The sequence below is a fragment of the Pongo abelii genome, chromosome 1, assembly GCF_028885655.2.
Source record: "Pongo abelii isolate AG06213 chromosome 1, NHGRI_mPonAbe1-v2.0_pri, whole genome shotgun sequence".
In the NCBI taxonomy this organism is placed as follows: Eukaryota; Metazoa; Chordata; class Mammalia; order Primates; family Hominidae; genus Pongo; species Pongo abelii.
Genome location: NC_071985.2, coordinates 143,910,892 through 143,935,586, shown reverse-complemented (window position 1 = coordinate 143,935,586; position 24,695 = coordinate 143,910,892). Strand labels below are relative to the sequence as shown.

General features: G+C 40.3%; 1 protein-coding gene and 1 long non-coding RNA gene across 11 annotated transcripts in view; one reads left to right on the top strand and one right to left on the bottom strand.

Moving 5' to 3' along the window:
- Positions 1-24,695, top strand: part of LOC129050137 (uncharacterized) — an 88,329-nt gene that overhangs the window by 8,961 nt on the left and 54,673 nt on the right. For 7 of the 9 annotated variants that reach the window (XR_010135499.1, XR_010135496.1, XR_010135495.1 and 4 more), the window contains exons 2-5: positions 13,206-13,297; positions 15,175-15,317; positions 23,884-23,966; positions 24,573-24,695. This is a non-coding gene — a long non-coding RNA (uncharacterized LOC129050137). Of the gene's footprint in view, positions 1-13,205; positions 13,298-15,174; positions 15,318-23,883 lie in introns of all 9 variants that reach the window. The other 2 variants (XR_010135493.1, XR_010135501.1) reach the window with 2 other exon arrangements.
- GBP3 (guanylate binding protein 3) lies at positions 366-24,155 on the bottom strand. Of its 2 annotated transcripts, none has more exons than XM_063711282.1 (11): positions 23,944-24,099; positions 21,659-21,871; positions 16,369-16,496; positions 15,629-15,738; positions 15,165-15,361; positions 14,267-14,509; positions 12,826-13,106; positions 11,983-12,195; positions 10,474-10,576; positions 10,050-10,243; positions 366-798 (listed from the first exon to the last, which is right to left on the bottom strand). In XM_063711282.1, the coding sequence occupies exons 2-11, from the start codon at positions 21,858-21,860 to the stop codon at positions 775-777; spliced, it is 1,695 nt and encodes a 564-aa protein (XP_063567352.1). In that variant the 5' UTR covers positions 21,861-21,871; positions 23,944-24,099; the 3' UTR covers positions 366-774. The 2 variants fall into 2 exon arrangements, with proteins under 2 accessions (XP_063567352.1, XP_024088631.2); XM_024232863.3 differs by lacking the exon at positions 366-798 and adding an exon at positions 7,792-8,956 and having other exon boundaries at positions 23,944-24,155.

Sequence of the window (24,695 nt, the reverse complement as noted above, 5' to 3'; positions counted from 1 at the left end):
GGATTGAGGAGCACTGGTGAAAGCAACATGCCTCCTTGGAGAGTGAGCTTTATTTGATTCCTGGAGATATTAAAGAAAAGCACTAAATCAGAAGTCAGATGATATGGATTCGGATCAGGACATCAATGCTACCAAACTAAGGAGGAAGTAACTTAATTTTGCTGAGTTTCAATTTTCTTATTTTTAAATGGTTGAAAAAGAAACTATTATTTGGTTTTGAAGGCAGAGTGAAATTTTTCTACTGTGAAGTTTCAACAATAAAAAATGTATTTTATTTAATCCTTTGTAGCAATGCAGCTTGAAAAAGAAAATACAAAGTATGTATTAGTCCGTTTTCATGCTGCTGATAAAGACATACCTGAGACTGGGAAGAAAAAGAGGTTTAATTGGACTTACAGTTCCATGTGTCTGGGGAGGCCTCAGAATCATGGCAGGAAGTGAAAGGCACTTCTTGCATGGTGGCGGCAAGAGAAAATGAGGAAGATGCAAAAGCGGATACCCCTGATAAAATCGTCAGATCTCATGAGACGTATTCACTGCCATGAGAACAGTATGGGGGAAACCGCCCCTATGATTCAAATTATCTCCCACTGCATCCCTCCAACAACATGTGGGAATTATGGGAGTACAATTAAAGATAAGACTTGGGTAGGGACACAGCCAAACCATATCAAAGCATATCTACAAAAACATACCATCTATATGTTGTGGTCTTTACTGGTCCCCTATGAAGTTTCAGTTCAGGTGAAGAAATACTGCTTGGCAGCACCATGCTCAACTGTGAAGAGGCATTTCCATCTGATGGGAGAGGAGGGAGTTCTCGATTAAAAAAAAAAAGACCCCAAAGCAATCAAGAAAGACAGTTATTAATGTGGATTGAATGGCATAACTGCTTTCCTGCTTTTTTCTCATCATGTAATATTTATTTTTTTCCATAAGTTATTGGGGTGCAGGTGGTATTTGGTTACATGAGTAAGTTCTTTAGTGGTGATTTGTGAGATTTTGGTGCAACCATCACCTGAGCAGTATACACTGCACCATATATGTTGTCTTTTATCCCTCACTCCCTTCCCACTCTTCCCCCCCAAGTCCCCAGAGTCCATTGAATTATTCTTATGCCTTTGCATCCTCATAGCTTAGCTCCCACATATTAGTGAGAACATACGATGTTTGGTTTTCCATTCCTGGGTTATGTCACTTAGAATAATAGTCTCCAGTCTCATCCAGGTTACTGTAAATGCTGTTAATTCATTCCTTTTTATGGCTGCATAGTATTCCACTGATATATATACCACAGTTTCTTTATCCACTCGTTGATTGATGGGCATTTGGGTTGGTTCCACAATTTTGCAATTGTGAATTGTGCTGCTATAAACATGCATGTGCAAGTGTCTTTTTCAAATAATGACTTCTTTTCCTCTGGGTAGTACCCAGTAGTGGGATTGCTGGATCAAATTGCTGGTAGTTCTATTCTTAGTTCTTTAAGAAATCTCCACACTGTTTTCCATAGTGGCTGTACTAGTTTACATTCCCACCAGCAGTGTAGAAGTGTTCCTGTTCACTGCATCCATGCCTACATCTACTGTTTTTTGATTTTTTGATTTTTTGATTATGGCTATTCTTGTAGGAGTAAGGTGGTATTGCATTGTGGTTTTGATTTGCATTTCCCTGATCATTAGTGATGCTGAGCATTTTTCCATATGATTATTGGCCATTTGTATGTCTTCTTTTATATGTCTATTCATGTCCTTAGCCCACTTTTTGGTGGGTTTGTTTGTTTTTTTTCTTACTGATTTGTTTGAGTTCGTTGTAGATTCTGGATATTAGTCCTTTGTCAGATGTATAGATTGAGAAGATTTTCTCCCACTCTGTGGTTTGTCTGTTTACTCTGCTGCCAGACAACCTGCCGGCTCCGGAGGGGTAGAAGTCAGCGGCGGGTCTGCAATGGCAGTGATCAGCAGTGGTGGATGGCGAGCGGTAGCTCAGCTCAAGCTGGAACAAACATGGACCAGAAGAATGTGCAGTTGCAAGATTTAACAGAGTGAAAACAGAGCTCCCATACAATGGTAGGGGAGCCAAAGTGGGTTGCTGCTTCCTGCTCAAATTCCTGGGTTTATATCCCGATCATTGTCCCTCCCCCATGCTCTCAGGCGATATATGATTTGACTATTTCTTTACCTCCTGCTTTAGCCTAATTTGTATTTTAGTGAGCCCTCTTTACTACCTGATTGGTCAGGTGTGAGCTGAGTTACAAGCCCCATGTTTAAAGGTGGGTGCGGTCACCTTTCCCAGCTAGGCTTAGGAATTCTTAGTTGGCCTAGGAAATCCAGCTAGTCCTGTATCTCAATATTAAAAAGACAATCCACCACGATCAAGCAGGTTTCATACCAGGGATGCAGGGATGATTTAACATATGCAAGTCAATAAATGTGATACATCACATAAACAGAATTAAAAACAAAAATCACAAGATCATCTCAATAGATGCAGAAAAAGCATTCAAGAAAATCAAGCATCCCTTTATGATTAAAACTCTCAGCAAAATCGGCATACAAGGAACATCCAGCGAGGCGCCCATTGCCGCTCCTGATCGGGCTAGAGGCTCGCCATTTTTCCTGCATGGCTAAGGGCCCAGAGTTCGTCCTAATGGAGCTGAACACTAGTCTATTAGAAGCATGACCCACGGCTTCTAATAGAGCTATAACACACAACACATGGCCCAAGGTTCCATTCCTTGGAATCCGTGAGGCTAAGAAACCCAGGTCAGAGAACAAAAGGTTTGCTGCCATCTTGGGAGCTGCCTGCCCCATCTTGGGAGCTCTAAGAACAAAGACCCACCTGTAACAATATGTTGTTGGATTTGGTTAGCTAGTATTTTGTTAAGGATTTTAGCATCTATGTTCATCAAGGATATCGGTCTCTAGTTTTCTTTTTTGGTTGTGTCCTTTCCTGGTTTTGGTATTAGGATGATGCTGGCTTCATAGAATGAGTTAGGAAGGGTTCCTTCTTTCTGTAGCTTGTGGAATAGTGTCAAAAGGATTAGTACCAATTCTTGTTTGAATGTCTGTTAGAGTTCTGGATTGAATGTCTGTGAATCCATCTGATCCTGGACTTTTTTTTGTTGGTAACTTTTAAATTACCATTTCAGTCTCACTGCTTGTTATTGGTCTGTTCAGGGTTATCTTATTCTTCCTGATTTAAGCTAGGTGGGTTATATTTTTCCAGGAATTTATCCATCTCTTCTAGGTTTTCTAGTTTATGTGCATAAAGGTATTTATAGTAGCCTTGAATGATCTTTTGTATTTCAGTGGTGTCAGGTTTAGTACCTCCTGTTTTGTTTGTTAGTGAAGTTATTTGGATTTTCTCTCTTCTTTTCTTGGTTAATCTTGCTAACGGTTTATCAATGTTATTTATCTTTTCAAAGAACCAGCTTTTTGTTTCATTTATCTTTTGTATTTTTTTCAATTTCATTTATTTCTCTGATCTTTGTTATTTCCTTTCTTCTGCTGGGTTTGGGTTTGGGTTTGGTTTGTTCTTGTTTCTCTAGTTCTTTGAGGTGTGACCTTAGATTGTCTGTTTGTGCTCTTTCAGACTTTTTGATGTAGGTGTTTAGGGCTATGAACTTTCTTCTTAGCACTGCCTTTACTGTATCCCAGAGGTTTTGATAGGTTGTGTCATTATTGTCATTCAGTTTGAAGAATTTTTAAATTTCCGTCTTGATTTTGTTTTTGACCCAATGCTCATTCAAGAGCAGGTCATTTAATTTCCATGTATTTGCATGGTTTTGAAGGTTCCCTTTGGAGTTGATTTCCAGTTTTATTCCACTGTGGCCTGATAGTGTGCTTGATATAATTTTAATTTTCTTAAATTTATTGAGGCTCATTTTATGGCCTATCCTGTGGTCCATTTTGGAGAAAGTTCCATGTGCTGTTGAATAGAATGTGTATTATGAGGTTGTTGGAAGAAATTTTCTGTATGTATCTGCTAAGTCCATTTGTTCCAAAGTATAGTTAATCCATTGTTTATTTGTTGATTTTCTGTCTTGATGACCTATCTAGTGCTGTCAGTGGAGTATTGAAGTCCCCCACTATTATTGTGTTGCTGTCTATCTCATTTCTTAGGTCTATTAGTAATTACTTTATAAATTTGGGAGCTCCAGTGTTAGGTGCATATATGTTTAGGATTGTGATATTTTCCTGTTGGACAAGGCCTTTTATCATTATATAATGTACCTCTTTGTCTCTTTTAACCACTGTTGCTTTAAAGTTTGTTTCACCTGATATAAGAATAGCTACCTCTGGTCACTTTTGGTGTCCATTTGCATGAAATGGCTTTTTCCACCCCTTTACTTTATGTGAGTCCTTATGTGTTAGGTGAGTTTCCTAAAGACAGTGGATAGTTGATTGGTGAGTTCTTATCTGTTCTGCAGTTCTGTATCTTTTAAGTGGAGCATTTAGGTGATTTACATTCAATGTTAGTTTTGAAATGTGAGGTAATCCTTGCATTCATCATGCTCTTTGTTGCCTGTGTAGTTTTGTTTTTGTTGTTTGCTTTTGCCTTTTACCTTGTATTTTTGTTTTGTAGGTCCTGTGTGATTTATGCTTTAAAGAGGTTCTGTTTTGGTGTGTTTCCAGGATTCGTTTCAAGATTTAGACCTCCTTTTAGCAGTTCTTATAGTGGTGGCTTGGTAATGGTGAATTCTCTCAGCATTTTTTTGTCTGAAAATGACTGTTTCTTTCCTTCACGTTTGATGCTTAGTTTTGCTGGATACAAAATTCTTGGCTGATAATTGTTTTGTTTGAAGAGGCTAAAGATAGGGCCCCAGTGCCTTCTGGCTTGTAGGGTTTCTGCTGAGAAATCTGCTAGATTAGTCTGATAGGTTTTCCTTTATAGGTTACCTGGTGCTTCTGTCTCACAGCTCTTAAGATTTTTTTCCTTTGTCTTAACTTTGGATAACCTGATGACAATGTGCCTAGGTGAAGATCTTTTTGTGATGAATTTCCCAGGTGTTCTTTGTGCTTCTTATGCATGTCTTTGTGCATGTCTAGGTCTCTAGCTAGGTTGGGGAAGTTTTCCTCAATTATTCCCCCAAATATGTTTTCAAAGCTTTTAGAATTTTCATCTTCCCCAGGAACACCCATTATTCTTAGATTTGGTTGTTTAACATAATCCCAGACTTCTTGGAGGATTTTTTCATATTTTCTTATTCTTTTTTCTTTGTCTTTGTTGGATTGGGTTAATTCAAAGACCTTGTCTTTGAGCTCTGAATTTCTTTCTTCTACTTGTTCAATTCTATTGCTGAGACTTTCCAAAGCGTTTTGCATTTCTAAAGATGTGTCCAAAGTTTCCTGAATTGTGGATTGTTTTTCTTTAAGCTGTCTATTTCATTGAATATTTATCCCTTCACTTCTTGTATCATTTTTTGGATTTCCTTGCATTGGGCTTCACCTTTCTCTGGTCCTTCCCTGATTAGCTTAGTAACTAACCTCCTGAATTCTTTTTCAGATAAATCGGGATTTCTTCTTGGTTTGGATCCATTGCTGGTGAACCAGGATGATTTTTGGGGGGTGTTGAAGGGCCTTGTTTTGTCATATTACCAGAGTTGGTTTTCTGGTTCCTTCTCTTTGGGTAGGCTCTGTCAGAGGGAAGGTCTAAGGCTGAAGGCTGTTGTTCAGATTCTTTCATCCCATGGGGTGTTCCCTTGATGTAGTACGCTCCCCCTTTTCCTATGGGTATGGCTTCCTGTGAGCTGAACTGCAGTGATTGTCGTCTGTCTTCTGAGTCTAGCCAGCCAGTGCGTCTAACCAGCTCCAGGCTGGTACTGGGGGTTGTCTGTACAGAGTCTTGTGATATGGACCATCTATGGGTCTCTGAGCCATGGATACTAAGGGAGGAAACCACCCCTCATGTTGTCTTATGCCCAATTTCTGCCTCCAAAGAAAGAAGAAGTAAAAATTAAAAGGCAGAAATGAAATCCACAAGCAGACAGCCCAGCGCCACACCCTGGGCCTGGTAGTTAAAGATCGACCCCTGACCTAATTGGTTATGCTGTCTATAGATTACAGACATTGTATAGAAAAGCACTGTGAAAATCCCTGTCCTATTCTGTTCTGTTCTAATTACTGGTGCATGCAGCCTGCAGTCATGTACCCCCTGCTTGCTCAATCGATCACGACCCTCTCACGCAGACCCCCTTAGAGTTGTGAGCCCTTAAAAGGGACAGGAATTGCTCACTCAGGGAGCTCAGTTGTTGGAGATGTGAGTCTTGCTGAAGCTCCTGGCTGAATAAAGCCCTTCCTTCTTTAACTCAGTGTCTGAGGGGTTTTGTTGGTGGCTTGTCCTGCTACAATACCAGTGCCTGTTCCAGTGGAGGTGGTGGAGGGTGAAATGGACTCCATGAGGGTCCTGGCTTTGGTGGTTTAATGCTCTGTTTTTGTGCTGGTTGGCCTCCTGCAAAGAGGTGGCACTTTCCAGAAAGCATCAGTGGGAGAGGAACTGGTAATGGGCAGGGTCCTAGAAGTCCCAAGATTAAATGCCCTTTGTCTTCAGCTACCAGGGTGGATGGAGAAGGACCATCAGGTCGGGGTGGGGCTAGGAGAGTCTGAGCTCAGACTCTCCATGGCTGGGTCTTGCTGTGGCTGCTGTGGGGGATGGGGGTGAGATTCCCAGGTCACTGAAGTTGTGTACCTCGGAGGATTATGGCTGCCTCTGCTGAGTCATGCAGGTTGTCAGGGGAGTGGGGGAAGCTGGCAGTCACAGGCCTCACCCAGCTCCGTCACAAACTGGAAGGCTGGTCTCACTCCCACTGTGCCCTTCTCCCTGCCAACAGCCCTGAGTCTGTTTCCAGGCAGAGGGCAAGAGGGGCTTAAAATTTGGCTAAGCCTTTCTGCCTCCAAGCTGAGAAAGAAAAGGACTTTAGTTCTTCACCAGCCTGTGAAGTTTGCATGCTGGATTTGTGCCCTCCCCGAGTTCTGGCAGGAGGCTTCTCGCCCCATTCAAATTGTTACAAAGTTCGGTTGGAGAATTCCTTCTTTCTGTGGAGTTTAACCCATCGCTCCTCTGGCTGACCTCCCGATAGATCCATGTGGTGCCAGGCAGGATGGTCTGCCTGGGGACACAGTGAGCTCCCAGGGCCTTCCAACTGCTTCCTCTACTCCTGTATTTCGCTCGGCTCTCTAACTTGACTCAGCTTCAGTTAAAGTCGGAAACTCTTCCCACCCACAGACCTTCAGCTTCTCCAGTGGGGCTATGTGTTCCAGAGAGGAGGGTCTCCCTTTCCCACTTCTGCAGTTGGGGCATCAGAATATTTGGAGTGTTTCCTGGGTCCTGCAGGAGCAGTCTGCTTCCTTCAGAGGGTCTGTGGGTCCTCTTGGGATTCATCATGTAATATTTTGAAACACTACATAATTATTTCAAGATTCTAACATATACAATCTAATCCTTATGATTCTTATAAATGTAAGTAAAATAAGGCAGGTACATAATGAAACTTTGACTAATGTTTCTATAAACAAAGGTCTGCAAACTATAGCTTGTGTGTGCCACCTGGTTTTGAAAATTAAGTGTTATTGGCACATAGCCCCACCCATTTACTTATATATTGTCTATGGCTGCATTTGTACTATATGCAGAGTTTAGTAGTTGAGACAGTTGACCTGCAAAGCCATAAATAATCACTGTCTGGTATTTTTACAGAAAAGTTAGCCAACCACTGCTATAAAGACTCAAACCTTATTTTTTGGTGAAAAACTAAAAAAAAAAAAAGGAAATAAAAAAACTAGTGAAACTTACTTTATTTCTTGTTTAGTTTATTTCTAGTTCAAAAATAATCTGTAATTGCTGTAAGAAATGTCAACCACTTACCTAGGATGTTTGACAATTGGGATGAAGTCTACATATACTAAGTAATAACAAGACAATTATTTTATTGCTAAAAAAAAGTCAAAAAAATTCCATATTCCCTTTGGGGAAAATTGGCAGGATTTCAAGTATGACCTTTAAGAATCAGGAAAAGACTAGCCTATGCTTTAGGATTAAAACAATCAAATAATTAAATTAGTTCAATTTTCTAACATAGTCTCTATCTTCAGTTAAAGCACATCATTGCAAGTTATACTTTACTAAAATTACACAGTGCATAATTGTTATCATGTGACTAATTCAGTGTCAACTCTAAAGGTCTAAGGTGTCACATTAAGGTTATAATCTAGATGAATTGAACAAGAAAGAAAAGATTTCTTCATTAGTCCATTTGTTTATGATTCCATTCCTACTCATGCTAATGATTTCTTTACCTTCCTATGGAAAATATAAGATTCTAGATCTCTGTATAAGATGGTTTGCTTTAGCTTGAGATCCGTCAGTGAGAATTATCCATGGGCAATGTCCAGAAATCACATTATTGCTCATAGACCTTGTAGCCTTGATATAATGGAGAACTGTACACTGTCTTCCCTAGGAAGCTAGGATGGTTGTTTCTGATATTGAGACCCATTGTACACTTGGCCAAACCAGTGCCCAAATATGTCCCAAGATTTTTACCTAAGACTTTCCTCAGTATCCACTGGTCATCTGGAAGAATAAACTTCTGAGTGGCAGCAACTCATGATCCCTCCTCTGTTGGTACAGAGGTAAATGCATCTTTGTTGCACAATTTACAATCTTTTTAAGGAAAAAACATGATTTTGATCATTGAACTGCATGTTCTTGTAAACTTTTAGTGTTATGATGCAAGATCTAATTATTATCAAATATAGTGACACTTGTTCCAAATTCTAAAATTGTTTCAGTTATGCCTTGGGTCAGGGTGACAGAAAAGCTCTGTTGTTTAGATCTTTAGCTTATGGGACATATATCTCTTGGTTTTTTTTTTCAGGGTCTTCTGTAGCTTTTGTATCTCATTTTGAAGTTGGGTACTTTCACCTTGGCATCTCTCCTTTAGTAGTCGGGCCTGTTCCTAAAAAGGGACAAATGGAGGCTAAATAAGTGTAGCATTAAGTAAATCTCTGTAAGCTATCTAGTTTCAACATGCATTGATTTATTTAGTACTTAATTTTTTTCTTGAAATTTTCTCTACCCTTGATTTTAATTATAGTTTTTCTTGGGCATTTGGGCTGTGTGATTATTTCTCCTGGGTTTTCTATAGCCAAAAGAGTTTCAGCTTATGCCTTCTGCTCTATTGATGAAGGTCTTGCTCTTTTCCCCCTATTAATTATACAAAACCTTTGTGGGCAATCTTAACAATATATTTGACTTCAAATCTTCTCTATGCATTATAGACTTTTTAACACACCTACCTACACACATATTATTATTATATACACATAATACAGAAATAAGGTACTCTCAAAATCTGATTAGCTATATGAATCTTAGATCAGGAAATTTGATCTAAGTCTCTACTCCCTATTGGCAGGGGTAGCAGAAGATAGGCTAGGAAATCCGAGTGCCAGACTTACCATATAGAATTTCTGCACATAGCTCCCAACTCAACACAAACTGTGAGTAGGGCACAGAAAACAGGCAGGAGTGGTAGACTGCCCTACAGGTGTGAGGGTTAGGGAGTCCTTCTGCTCATAGAAGTTCTCTTAGAGCCAAAGTCATACTAGATGGGATAGAAAAAATATTACTGTGGATTCCACTAAGTGATGAAGATGGGCCAGATATTTACTAGCTGTGTGACACTATGAAAGTTATTTAATGTTTTCTGAACCTCTGTTTCCTCTCCTAAGTAATAGGGATAAAGTTCTCGCTTCATATGGTATTAAGCAAGAGATATAGATAAGGCATTTTTATGATGCCTAGCATATGACAGCCGTAAGTGGAAGGATACACTAAAACAGGACTGAATGTGACACGCTGCAAATAAACTTAGTGACCACATGTAGGCAGTGGCCATTTCAAGTCAGACAGACAGAAACAAGAAGGTACAAGTGAGCAAGCAAAATCCTTCCCCTGGGCTTTATGTTCTCTCTGCCATACTAAGTTTGTGATCAGGAAGAACAGAGAGAAAACAGAAAAACAAACCACAAGGTGATGCATTTAGATACCTGAAATTTACTAGTGAGGGTCTTCTCTTGCTCTTCTAGCAACTGGGCCCTCTCCCTCTCCATCTTCTCAGTCAATTGTTTCACATGTTCCTGATAACTCTTCTCTTTCTCTTCCATCATCTGCTGATACTTTATTTGCATTTCCTCCACCATTTTTGCTGAAGCCTGTGCAGATTCAGCTTTTACACGTTCCACTGTGGAGGAAAAGGAAGAAGAAAAATTTGTGTGGAGTTATCTTGTTGCCTCATTCTTTGTTACACAGTTACCCTCCATTGTTGCTGCTGACTGCATATGCCCTACTCAGAGATGACCTCAACAAGTAAGACATGTCTTGCTTTAGTTTATGGAACTTAGGTTTATCCAGTCAAATTATTTAAAATTTGAAAAGCTTTAGGATAATCTGATCCTTTGACTTGCTCCTCACCTTCAATCTCCTTTTCCTTTTCTGTGAGAATTTGGTCTGTCTGTAGAATTGCATCAGTCACAGACTCCTTGGATTTCAAGTATGTCTGCAGAATCTCTTCAGCCTTAGGACCCAGAGAGCACAGAGTGAGAAGTAGGAAATGGCTGTAAGCAGGTGTTCCTGTTCGTCTGCCCACCATCTTTTCTTCTGAGAATTCTTCCTCTTGGCCCTGGTGTGCCTGGTGGTCAAGATTCCCTATCACAGGGCCAGATACATGCTCCAAGCTGGCCAATCAGATGACCCTACTTAGCAGAGTCTTATTTAGGAGGATGATATAGATACTGGGAAATAAGATTCCCTGTCCTTTTCAAACTGAGGGCTCTAAATTTGATGCTGTGGTTCCATATGGGCTGAGCTGACTGGAGAATGAAGCCCTCCTTGAGAGAGCAAATCAGAGTGATTCAGATAGAGGGAGTAAGAGAGGGAGAGAACTGTGGGGATGCAGGGAGGACATCGGGCAGAGAGACAGATCATGACATTATTTGAAATCTTGGATCCAGATGTCCTTTAAATCCAGTTTGAAACCTAAAACGATGAATTACCATTTTTTTTTAAGCAATCATCATTGGGTTTCTGTCTCTTGGAATAGAAAAAAATCCAGCTGTAATGATCATGACAACAACTTGGTGGTTAATCTGATAATTGAATTTATAACTCAGTAGTTAATTGACTGCACTCTCTAATTAATTAATTATTTTTATTTATTTATTTTTTTGAGACAGAGTCTTGCTCTGTTGCCAGGCTGGAGTGTAGTGGCGTGATCTCGGCGCACTGCAACCTCCGCCTCCTGGGTTCAAGTGATTCTCCTGCCTTAGCCTCCTGAGTAGCTGGAATTACAGGCGCCTGCCACCACGCTCAGCTAATTTTTGCATTTTTAGTGGAGTCAGGGTTTCACCATGTTGGCCAGGATGGTCTTGATCTCCTGACCTTGTGATCTGCCTGCCTTGGCCTCCCAAAGTGCTGGGATTGCAGGTGTGAGCCTCTGCGCCCGGCCTAGTTAACTAATATTTGAAAGACAGAGTCTGGCTCTATTGCCCAGTCCAGAGTGCTGAGGTGTAATCTTGGCTCACTGAACCTCCTGGGCTCAAGCAATTCTCCTGCCTCAGCCTTCTGAGTAGCTGGGACTACAGGCACGTGCCACAGTGCCCAGCTAATTTTTATATTCTTACTAGAGACATGTTTCACCATGTTGCTCAGGCTGGTCTTAAACTCCTGAGCTCAAGCAATCTGCCTGCCTCTGCCCTCAAAATGTTAGGATTACAGGCTTGAGCCACCGCACCCGCCGACTGCACTCTCTTTGATGAGCACCTGGGACATATCTGATATAACAGTCTCCCTGCATATGTTATTGAATAAAAGCATGAATGTTATACAAAAAAGCACATCTGTGTGCAGTGAAGCTTGGTCACTTTGGTGTTCATAGGAGGCAGGTCAGCAGGTTTCCATAATCGACAGATGAATCTTGGTTACCTGTATCCCCTTCCTCGGTTCCTCATAGTACTTTTTCTCCAGGTCTTGTAGCTTCTGAATAAAGAGACAATAGCCCCCTGGTTTCGAATAAATTCCCGCCTTCACTTCTTCTTCTAGAGGACTGAAAATGACCTGAAGTAAAGCTGAGCAATGATCTGATGATGCTTCTTGATTCTGTTTACAAAAGTCATCCCGCTTTTTTTCTAGCTGGGCCTTTAATGTAAAAATAGGAAGTAAAAAGAGTAACAGGGAAAGGATGTTAGCTTGACCTCAGAATTTTGGGAAACATTTCTGAAAATAAAAAGTCAATGATGCTGGAGAAACTGACAGACTCCTCAGCAGGAACACGCTGTTCCTCCTGACCCCACTTTCTACTGAAGTCGCTTTCTCTTTAGAGGTGAGGTTCAGGGCTGAGATTGATAGCTTTATGTCAACCGTTAGAGGAAAACTCTGCTTTTGCATATTGGACTAATGATTTCATATGGAATAAATGTGGCTGAACAGAAGCCTGCTCAAGATAACTAAGATGAAAATTTTCTTTGCATTTGGCTAGAATATCAAATCAGTCTGAGAAGAGGGGGCATGTAATTTGATTAGAAGCTCTGATTGTCAGTTATATGAATTTAATAAAGGGAAGACCATTTATTGATAAGCAATGTTTTTAAACTTTGAGTCTGAAGTAATAAAATTGTTTTTGTCTGATTATTATCATTACCAAGAGCTAGTTGTCACCATTTTAAAATCTAGAGTAATCATTTCTCTCAAAATAAATACCAATTTCATTTCTTAGTAGTACTTTGCCTTCCAAAATCCAAATCCATGTAAACGTGATAGAAAAATTACCGCTAATTTCTTTTGAAACAGATGGTCCACGTCCTTGAAAGAGTTCTTCATAAATACTTCAGTGGCCTCCCTCTCACTAACCCTGTGCAGGTCCAGTAGCTCCTGGAGGGTTTCTGCGGGCAGCTGCACCTTCTGGCCCATCTGCTGGTCATAGTGGGCAATGGCTTTTTGCACTGCAGCTGAGTTCTCTATCTGGGCCAATGCCAGGACTGCGTTCTCCATGCAGGGCAGATCCCCTCTGCTGATAGTATCGATATAGGTCAGCACCAGGCTTTCTAGACCTACATATAAAGAAGAAATGATAATGTTTCTTGTACTAAAGAAAACTCTCTATTCTGTGTAATTCTGAACATGTCAATTTCCACCTATTTTCCTCACAGCATCAAGGTCCTCAGAATCACCTGGAAGCTTGCTGGAAATGCCTGTTCTCAGCCTCTGTCCCAGATCTACTGAATTAGAGTTTTCTCTTTGGGTAAGATCCCTAGATGATATGTATGAATATCAACATTTGAGAATCCTTGTTCTAGATGACCTAGGCCTGTGTTAGTTGAATGTTTGCATCCATTTCAACCCCAAGCACCATCAGGAAAGGAACTCATAGCTATTCCATTTATGACTGTATCCTCAGCTTATTCACAGTAGCATTTGATCAATACTTATGGAACAAATGATACTCTCCTAATCAAAAGGAGCCCTCCATTTGGTTTATTTTAGCACAGCATTGTCCAAGAAAACTTTCTGTAATGGTGGAAGTGTTCTGTGTGTGCTGTTCAGTATGCTAGCCACTAAGTACATGTAAATATAAGCCTTTGAAATATAGCCATGTGAATTGACCTTTAATTTTTCCTTATTTTAATTAATTTACATTTACATTTAGATAGCCCCACTTGTCTAGCAGCTACTGTACTGTACAGTGCAGGCCCAGTTTACTGTGGCAATTTTAAGTAATAAAACTTTTTTCCTTTGCTTTTCCTATCTTTTCCCACCAAGAAGGTTGACCAACAAAATCTATTAGAAATGTTGGTGTCATCTAGAATTTAACACAAATGTAGCAGTAGATTGGGATTTTTCAATGCTGATACTAGGTGGAGTTATTCCATGCTCCTTTCATATTTTTTTTTTCCTCTGTCACCCAGGCTGGAGTGCAGTGGCACGATCTCATCTCACTGCATCCTCTGCCTCCCAGGTTCAAGCAATTCTCCTGCCTCAGCCTCCTAAGTAGCTGGGATAACAGGCATGTGCCACCATGCCTGTCTAATTTTTTTTGTATTTTTAGTAGAGACATGGTTTTGCCATGTGGGCTAGGTTGGTCTCAAACTCCTGGCCTCAAGTGATCTGCCCTCCTCGGCCTCCCAAAGTGCTGGGATTACAGGCATGAACCATCATGCCTGGCCATCCTTTAGTTTTAACAATGAGTGGAAGTACTAGGAAGGGGACTTACGAGGCCCATTGACCTTGATGCCTCCTGAAAGAGTTTTAGTTTTGGAATTGCTGAAGATGTAGGAACAGAAGTCTGCTACTTGTTGCACAAATTCAGGGTCAAGCTCTTCATCATGTAGTTTCTCGAGCTGGGCAAGCTTCTTGCAGTGAATGGGCAGATCGAAGACAAAACATTTTTTCTTTGGGAAGAACTTCTGGATACAGAGTCGGGGCAGATTAAAATTTTTATCTTTTTCACTGGTACCTAGAGAAACATAATAAAGAAATTTGCCTACTGTAAGTGTTTCTGTAAAGGGTCAAATAGTAAATATTTTAGGCTCTGCAGGCTAGGTGGTCTCTTTTCCAAGTACTCAACTCTGTTATTGGAGCATGACAACAGCTTTAGACAATATTTAAATGAACAGGCATAGCATTCTTCCCCAAAAACCTCATTTAGAAAGACAGCTAGCAGGCAGAATTGGCCATCATTTGTCTGAGGCTGCAGTTTGCCAGCATTTGGACTAGTACACTGTTCATGTTTAATCTATGTTCTTTAAGTAAATATCCATTGTCCTTCATATTTTACAGGTAAATACAGAATCACAAACCCTACATAAGGAGATAAAATTTACCTAAATTATAAAATAGGGACAAATGAAAGAAAAAGAAACTTATTTTAGAACACAGGAGAATATAATTTAAAACCTAATCTATTAATTTAGATATTCAGCAAGCATTCATTCCTTTTTTCCGTTTTTCAAAAAACCTTTTCTATTGCTAATAGCAAGCATTAGTTCTTAAGAATAGCAAGCTAGAGATATAGAAAACTGTAAATGTGAGAAAACTATCAATAGTAAACTAAAAAATGATAATTTATAGCGTTTTGTCATCCTCATTTATCAATGGTACGTCCCTGTTACCTTGTGTTAGCTTCAGGGAATACTCCAGGTACTCATCTGCTGTGAGGGGTTGTCCATCTGCTTCTAAGTCCAGGGAGAAATCTCTCAGTGTCCACACAAAGTCTGGGAAGAAGCTCACAAAGTCAGCTGAATCCTCATTCTCATTCTCATCAGGTGAGGATTTTGATCGGATTCGATGTGTCAGCTCTGTCACATAGCTGAGTAGCTAACTAAGGAAATGTGACAAAATGAACAGGGACCTCATCCCATATTAGTTCAACACATTCCCAAACCTTCCATTTTCCTTTGCTCCTAACCTAGGTGTCAATTCTAAAGTGGATACATGGGATCTCTCCTCTGTACTCGCATTATTTTTCGTTTTCTCCTTTTGAGCTTGATTCATCAGGATTCACAGTCAGGCAGCTGGTTTATGAATACAGGTGTCCCCTCTGACCTTGGTGCTGTTCTGGGTCACAAAAGGATACTACAGTTGGTCCATAGCCTGCTGGTTGATGGTTCCCATGCTATTGTACACGAGGGTGCTGCTCAGGAGGACGGCGAGGGCGAAGATCCAGGAGTCATTCTGGTTGTCACCCTGGAAGTCAAGACACACTGGAGTCAGGAGCAAGTTTCATCATCACAGCACTTTCCAGAGTAACAGTAGTAAAAGTATATCATAAGTTAGAGTTTTCTTTTAAGACTAATGACCTATGAAAAGAACCCAAATCCAAACAAAATGATTGTTACTCAGCTGTGGAATGTGTATAGTTTTTTGATTAGTGTTTTTTGGTATACATTGATTCTCACTAGGTCCTCTTATGATCATTGGCAGACAATTGCAAAATAAATATTCAAGGTTAGTGGGCATTCTAAGGCCTGAAGTATAATTTAAACTTGCTCAGGCTACTGAATTATAAGTTCTTTGCAGGATAGGACTCGTGACATTGGACTTATTTGTGCTCCCTTTATGCATCTGTGTTAACTCACATAGCTTACAACCTATAGTTAGTAGAATACTGTGTGTTGACCACCATGCTTTGCTAGGATTCTGTCTTATGAATATTTTTCTCACTTTTGGTTGCTAAGTTTGGCCTTATGACATGTACACAGAAATGAAAAGACAAATTATAGTTAAATGCAAACTCTTCTTTAAGAAAAAACTAAATGGTGCTTAAAATATTCAGAGATGAGGGGCTTATTTCAAAATTGAATCTCTGACCCTTACCTTCTTTACATCTCCCAGGCCCTCAGTGTCAAGCAGGACTAAGGTGTGTTCTGGCTTCTTGGGGTGAGGCACACACCACATCCAGATTCCTTTGGTGTGAGATTTCACTGTGGAACCCAGAGAGAAGCCTGTAAAGGAGATATGGGATAAGAAGGGCTGGAGGTTTAATAGCAGGTACTTCAGGAAATTGAGGCAAATATAGCATCATCATTAATGTTAAGAGAGATAACCAAAACCACAATCAGTACTTATCTTACTTATAATCAGAAAAATAGAAAAATTTGAATATCCAGTACATAAATGGATTCAGGACCTTTCATGATAAAAACAATCAACAAATTAGAAATAGAAAAAAACTGAGGCAGGAGAATCACTTGAACCCAGGAGGTGGAGGTTGCAGTGAGCCAAGATAGCACCACTGCACTCCAGCCTGGGCAACAGAGCAAGACTCTGTCTTAAAAAAAAAAAAAAAAGAGGGATAGAGAAACAGAAAAAAATTACCTAAACAAAACAAAGGACATACATGAAAAATCCACAGCCCACTTCATACTCAATGGTGAAGACTGAAAATTTTCCTCTAATATGGGAACAAGGAAAAGATGCGCACTTTTGCCACTTCTTTTCCACAAAGTACTAGAGGTCCTATCCAGGGTAATTAGGTGAGAAAAGGAAACAGAAGGCATCTAAATTGGAAAGGAAGATGTAAAATAATCTCTATTCATTGATGATATGATCTCTGCAGAAAACTTTAAATATTACACAGAACTGTTAGAACTAATAAAAAGAATTCAGCAAAGTTGCAGCATACAAAATTAACATGCAGAAATCAGTTGCATTTCTATACAGTAGCAAAGAACAATCCACAAAGGAAATTTTGAAAGCAATCCCATTTAACATACCACCAAAAGGGCAAACTACTTCAGAATAAAATTGGCCGGGCACAGTGGCTCATGCTTGTAATCCCAGCACTTTGGGAGGCTGAGGCAGGTGATCACAAGGTCAGGAGATCCAGACCATCTGGCCAATGTGGTGAAACCCTGTCTCTACTAAAAATACACACACACACACACACACAAATTAGCTGGGTGTGGTGGCGGGCGCCTGTAATCCCAGCTACTCTGGTGGCTGAGGCATGAGAATTGCCTGAACCCAGGAGGTGGAGGTTGCAGTGAGCCGAGATTGTGCCACTGCACTCCAGCCTGGTGACACAGCAAGACTGTCACAAAACAAACAAAAAACCCAAAAAACTTAACAATAGAGGGGAATGACTTGTATAATGAAAATTACAAAATTTTTTTTTTTTTTGGAGACAGTCTCACTGTGTCATCCAGGCTAGACTGTGATCACGGCTCACTGTAGCCTTGACCTCCCAGACTCAAGCAATCCTCCCACCTCAACCTCCCGAGTAGCTGAGACGACAGGCACGTGCCACCAGACCTGTCTAATTTTTGTATATTTTGTAGAGATGGGGTTTCCCCGTGTTGTCCAGGTTGGTCTCAAATTCTTGAGCTCAAGTAATCTGCTGGCCTCAGCCTCCCAAAGTGCTGGGATTACAGGTGTGAACCACTGCACTTGGCCAAACATTCTTAAAAGAAATTAAGGAAGAGTTAAATAATTAGAAAGACATCCTGTAAAAGTGACATACAGATTCAATGCAATCCCTATCAAAATTCCAATGACTTTTTTATAAATAAAAATATCAAAAATATCCACACTAACTTTCATATAAAATTTCAAGAGATCCCCAAATTGTCAAAATAATCTCGAAAAGGAAGAAGAAAGTCAGAGGCTCACAGTTTCTGAGTTCTGAAACTTACTACAAAACCAGGATAATCAACACAGTTTGGTATTGGCTTAAACACTGTTATCAACCAATGGAGTAAAGTAGAGAGCTTAGAAATAAACTCTCACATCTACAGTCAAAAAATTTTCAACATGGGTGCTAAAATCATTCAACGCAGAAAGAGGAGTCTCCACAACAAATGACATTGGGAAAACTGGATATTCACATGCTCACATACCAAAAAAAAAAAAAAAAAAGTTGGACTGTTAGCTTACACAATCCAAAAACTAACTCAAAATGGATCAAAGAACTAACCATTAGAGCTAAAACTATAAAACTCATGGGAGAAAACAAAGGGGAAAAACAGACAGTAAAAGGAAAAACAGATAACTTTGACTTCATCAAAATGAAAAACTTTTGTGTATCAAATGACACTATCAACAGAATAAAAAGGCAACACATGGAATGGAAGAAAACATTTGCTAAACCTGTATCTGATAAGGAATTGATGTCTAGCAAATATAAAGAATTCCTACAATGCAACACAAACAGATTAAAAAGTAAAGAAAGAACTTGAATAGACATTTCTTTAAAGAATGGCCAATAAGCACCTGAAAAGATGCTCAACATTACTAGTTGTTAGGGAAATGCAAATTAAAGCCATAGTGAGATACTACGTCACATCCATTAGTATGGTGACTATCAAAAAAATTGAAAAGGGCTGGGTGCAGTGGCTCACGCCTGAAATCCCAGCACTTTGGGAGGCTGAGGCAGGTGGATCACCTGAGGTCAGAAGTTTGAGACCGGCCTGGCAAACATGGAGAAACCCCATTTACACTAAAAATACAAAACTGAGCCATGCGTGGTGGCAGGTTCCTGTAATCTCAGCTACTTGGGAGGCTGGAGCAGGAGAATCGCTTGAACCTGGGAGGTGGAGGTTGCAGTGAGCTGGGCTCATGCCACTGCACTCCAGCCTAGGTGACAGAGTGAGACTGTCTCAAAAAAAAAAAAAAAATTAAAATAACTGTAGGGAGACCCCCTGAAACTATTGCTATGGAATAAAATATGAAATGCTCCTGATTATTGTAAATACAAAATTGCATGCAGGATTGTGTAAAGACAATGCCAGGTTGGATCACCAGAATGAGCCAACAGCGCATGATGTGCTTCCCCCTGCAGAGAGCCTATGAATGGACGTGCAGTCAGGGAGGTTTCACATCACCAAGATTCCTATCTCAGAAAAGCAGATGTTCATAGCTCTGGGAATGGAATGCGACCCTTGTGGAGAGCCTATAAATGGATGCATGGTGGGGGGCACCTGTCCATGTGGATAAGATAGGGCTATAAACGCCCTCATCTTGCCATGGCTCTTCTAGGCATCTTTAGGGTTAAGGCATACTCTTTTCTGAGAATTTCTGGTCTAACCGGTTGTCTAGCTTCATGTCCTGTTTCTATGGATTGTTTGTAACCAGCTTTTGCTGCAACTGTTACTGCTGATTAATATCTTGCTAATCATAGGTTATGGAAAGACTGTGTTTCTGTTTTAAGGCTCTGTTAGAAATTACTGATGCACACACTATATTGTAAATTCTTATCTCTGTATACTGTACTTCTGCATACAGATGTTATGTTAAAGAATTACTTCATCCCCATGTGACCATCTCACCTCATAATCAAACAACCCTAAATCCCTCACTAACCTACCCCCGCCCTCACTAAACTTAATAATAAATGCTGGCATATCCAGTGCATTGGCAGCACCGCGGGACCAGAAGACTGTGACCCCCCTGGACCCAGCTTTCACTATCTTGTGTGTATCTATTATTTCTTGACGTGCCAATCTGGCTGGGAACAAAGAGACAGCCCCGTTGCATTGCAGGCTGCTGGCCAGATCCCGCAATAAATAACAAATGTTGGTGAATATGAAGAGAAATTAGAACCCTTGTGCATTTCTATTGGGAATGCTAAATGGTGCAGTCACTGTGGAAAATGATATAGCAATTCCTTAAAAAATTTAACATGGAATGACTATATGAGCCATCAATTCCACTTCTAGGTGTATACTGAAAAGGAGTGAAAGCAGGGACTTGAACAGATATTCAGACACCCATGATCCTATCAGCATTATTTATAATAGCCAAAAGGTGTAAGCAACCCAAGTTTCAACTGACAAGCGAACAGATCAATTAGTGTACACATATAATTACTTAGCCTTGAAAAGGAAGAATTTTTTATTTCTTTATTTATTTTTGAGATGGAGTTTCACTCTATGCCCAGGCTGGAGTGCAAAGGCACGATCTTGGCTCACCACAACCTCTGTTTCCCAGATTCAAGCGATTCTTCTGCCCCAGCCTCCTGAGTAGCTGGGGCTACAGGCATGTGCCACCATGCCCACCTAATTTTGTATTTTTAGTGAAGACGGGGTTTCTCCATGTTGGTCAGGCTGGTCTTGAACTCCCGACCTCAGGTGATCTGCCTGCATTGGCCTCCCAAAGTGCTGGGATTACAGGCATGAGTGCCCAGCCAAAAAGGAAGAATTTTGACACATGCTACCACACTGAACCTTGAAGACATTATGTGAATTAGAATAAGCCGATCACCAAAGGACAAATATTGAATGACTCCATATATATAACATTCCTAGAGTAGTCAAATTAATAGAGATGGAATGTAGAATTGTGGTAGGAGATGGATGTATGTGGGGCTTTTGTTTAATTGGCACAGAGTTTCTTTTGGGGAAGATTAAAAAGTTCTGGAAATAGATGGTAGTGATGCTTGCACAACAATTTGAATTTAATTAATACCACAGAACTACATACTTAATAATGGTTACAAGGATAAATTTTATGTTTATATATTTTTTAAAACAATAAACAAGAATATCTAATACAGACTGAAACGTTTTTTCAACCTTAAAGATCAGTGTAAACTTGCTGTTACTATGTGAACATAGGCAGGTGACCTCTTGAGCCCAGGAGCTTGAGACCTGCATGGGCAACATGATGAAACCCTGTCTCTACAAAAAGTACAAAAATGTGTATTTTTGTGTGTGGTGTGGTGGCATGCATCTGTAGTCCTACCTACTCAGGAGGCTGAGGTGAGAGGACTGCTTGAGCCCAGGAAGTCAAGACTGTGGTGAGATGAGATCTTGCCACTGTACTCCAGCCTGGGGAAAGAGCAAGACCTTGTCTCAAGAAAAAAAAAGAAAAAAAAAAAAAAAAAAAAGACTAGTCAAGTGCAGTCAGTAGTGAGAAGGGTGAGGGGAAAGAGTAGAACAAGAAGTTCAACTGTAACTCATGGTGAACCGTCAATTGAGATAACTCACTGCCTTCAGAACAGCCGTGAGCTGATGCTTATTCCCTAGAAGAGTGAAGATAAGGAGCCCAACTGTGAATGGAAAGTTAGCTTATTCCCAGTGCCAGCTTTCTCTCCTCACATCCTCATAATGGATGCTGACTGTGTTGGGGGACAGAAGGGACTTGGCAGAGCTTTGCTCATGCCACTCACCCTTATTCTTCCCAGCCAGCTTGTTCATCAGGTAGGATTTTCCTGTGCGGTAGAGGCCCACAATTGCCACCACCACCACAGGCTGTGTAATGGCAGACAGGATCTTCAGAGCTTCTGGATTCACCACCAGTTCCCCGTTAGTGTTCTCAATGAGGCACATTGGGCCTGTCATGTGGATCTCTGGAGCCAATGTCCAGGGCATTGTTCTCTTGTCTGCAAGGGAAGAGTTGGAATGAATTAGAATTTCCAGTCTTTTGCATTTAGAGGATAGAGTCACAAAATTCTCCAGGATGGCCAAAAGTTTTGTGTGTGTCAGTGAGAGAGATGAGGGAAAATCTGTATCATTTTAAAAAATTATGGAAGTATTATCATCAAATTAAATATTGGTATGACAGTAACTTATCAACAGTCAACTACTCTTGCAACCTAGAACTTTCATTTAATTTATTGTGGAAAAGCTTCCCTTGCATTCTCATTAAAAAATTTACACTGGGGGGAGGGGGGAGGGATAGCATTAGGAGATACACCTAATGCTAAATGACGCGTTAATGGGTGCAGCACACCAGCATGGCACATGTATACATATGTAACTAACCTGCACATTGTGCACATGTACCCTAAAACTTAAAGTATAAGAATAAAAAAAAAATTTACACTAGACAATAAATGGAAGATAAAGTAGAGAATTTTTTTTACATCCTGGCTATATGTAAGAAATTAAATATTGATTTGTTTATTCATGAATTCTTATGGTGAATAAAGAACCCCATGAGTAAATGTTTCATTGTTTGACATGCCCTTAGGACGATTTCCAGAGATTTTAAAATGTGTTCCTTCCTCCATTTTCAACTGGTTATGCTTATTTCACTGTAATGAGGATCCACAAAACTTCTCACAGTGCCATTCTGGAAGTGGAACCAATGTAACATACTTTGGCAAATTCTATAGAACTACATAACCATGTGAAACACATAGCTAGGGACTTTTCCAAGGGCTTTGAAGGGACACGTGCAAGAGAGGGGCCCTGAAACTTAAGCTTTATTAGCGTCATGATAAGGTAGACTCTAACTCAGTGTGGGTATAAATGCAAAACTGCCAATACTGAATGTTGCTAAGAAACACGCACACACACACACACACGCACATCCCAAAAAAAACCAAACCAAACAAACAACAACAACAACAAAAAACCCCATGAAATAGGGACTGAAAGACCAGGAGGCACATAAAGAGAGCTACATGGGAAGATGTTAAAAGAAAATATATTTCCAGCAATACAGCTTTAGGTTTTCTGTTTTGTTCTGTTTTTCCATTTTGTAGAGTAGGAGAAAGGGAAATGGGAAGAGGAGAAATAGAAGTGAGGAGGACGAGGAGAAGGGGCTGGAAAGATGAGAGAGAGAGAGAGAGAGAGAGAGAGAGAGAGAGAAGTGCCAGCGAGGGAGATGTCAGACAAGGTGATGAGTGAAGCTAGTGTTTTGCCAAGGAATTCAGGGGAGGAGTTTTCAGAAGGTGGGATCTAAGTTGTCTGAGTGCGTGGGAGAGGTTAAAGTAAGCAAAGATACTGGATTTAGTAGTGATGCATTACAGGAAATTCTCCTGTAAATTCTCCAGAGGAAAAACTAGGCCACCGCCCTCTCTCTCTCTCTCTCTCTCTCTCTCAAAAAAAAAAAAAAAGAAAAAGGAGAGGAAGCTCTTTAGCCTAGATTATTTCTAGAGAAACAATCTGAAACAAAGTTCAAATGTGTAATAAAAAGTATACTGTTTTCATGAATCTTCCTCTTTGATGCTGGGTTTCAGTTTTTTCTTTGTCTATAACCGTGTCAGTGGGCTGCTTACTCTGCATTACCTTTGCTGTTCTTTCCTTCTGGTGAAAAGAACTCATTTGTAGCTCTTTCCATTTCTTAGCTGCATAGGAGCAGGATTCAGCAAGCTCCATCACTGACAATGGAAATGTAATCATGTCCCTAGTCAACACAGACAATGTCAACAAAGAGAAAGACTATCCTAGTGCATTTCAAACTCTCAGTTTAGTTGCTGTCTGCTGGTGCCTAATTCAACACAAGCACTGTAGTGGCACTTAGAGCCATGGTACTTCTGATAACACCAGGATTTCATCTGATCTGTGTCTCACATCAGGCTCAGCTGCAGCCTAATTTGGTCCTGGTCATTTTTAAGAAAATGAACTGACTTATAAATTCCTTTCCATCCTTGCCACAACGTTATAGGCTCCATGTCCCTGAGCTGAGGTACTTCAGAGCTGGAGAGGAAGCAATAGGAGTTCCTACCTGTGCTTTTCTCTTCAGTCCAGGTAAGGTTGTTTCTGTCACTTCTCTTTTCTTTCACTGGATCGCTGGACTTTTATTTCACCCCTTTAGTGTTGTGTAGCTTTCTGGATTTTCCTCAGTGAACCTTTGTAATGGCTTCAGAGCCTAATGAAACTGAAAGTACTTCTTTCAAGGCAGTGACTCAGTAACCATAAATGCAATTTCTGGATTCTGCTAGTAGGAGGGTTTAAAGTCAAGTTTCAAAGTTTTTTTATTGGAAGAGATCTTAGAGACCATTTATTGTTTTAAAAACATGTCCATTAGGTATTGAAAAAAATGGAATATATCTCAAGATTGGAGATCTGTTTGAGAATTGTAGAATGAGGAGGCATCACATTAATTTTTAGATATAATTTCCTATAACAAGAGACAATTCACAATGGAGCCGCCTATTCTTTTAGAGGTGCAGTAAGTCAGGAAAGGGCATGTTTTACACACTCATGAACACCTAGTCCCTGGCACTTAACACCCAGCACACAGTCAGGAGGGGGCTCCATGCATTGTACTCAAGTTCCAGGCTCAGTGCTGACTGCTTTACATGAATTACACTACTTAAATCTCATAACAAGTATTTCCCTATGATTTTATAGAAACCAAGGCACAGAAAGACTTTATCAGTTGTCTAAACTCATAGCACTATAACTAATCTGAACCCAGGGAGTCCTGATCCCAAACTGTCTTCTTGAACCACCTTACTGTGCTGCCTCTGTTTG

Excerpts from the sequence above, each read along its gene's own strand:
- GBP3 (XM_024232863.3), bottom strand. The coding sequence starts at position 21,860 with ATGCCCTGGACATTGGCTCCAGAGATCCACATGACAGGCCCAATGTGC. Across the intron at positions 10,577-11,982 it reads AACCGAGGAAGGGGATACAG|GCTGAAGAGATTCTGCAGAC; the intron begins GTAACCAAGATT and ends CTGGGTCCTAAG. Across the intron at positions 10,244-10,473 it reads AAAGGAAAAGGAGATTGAAG|TGGAACGTGTAAAAGCTGAA; the intron begins GTGAGGAGCAAG and ends TTTCCTCCACAG.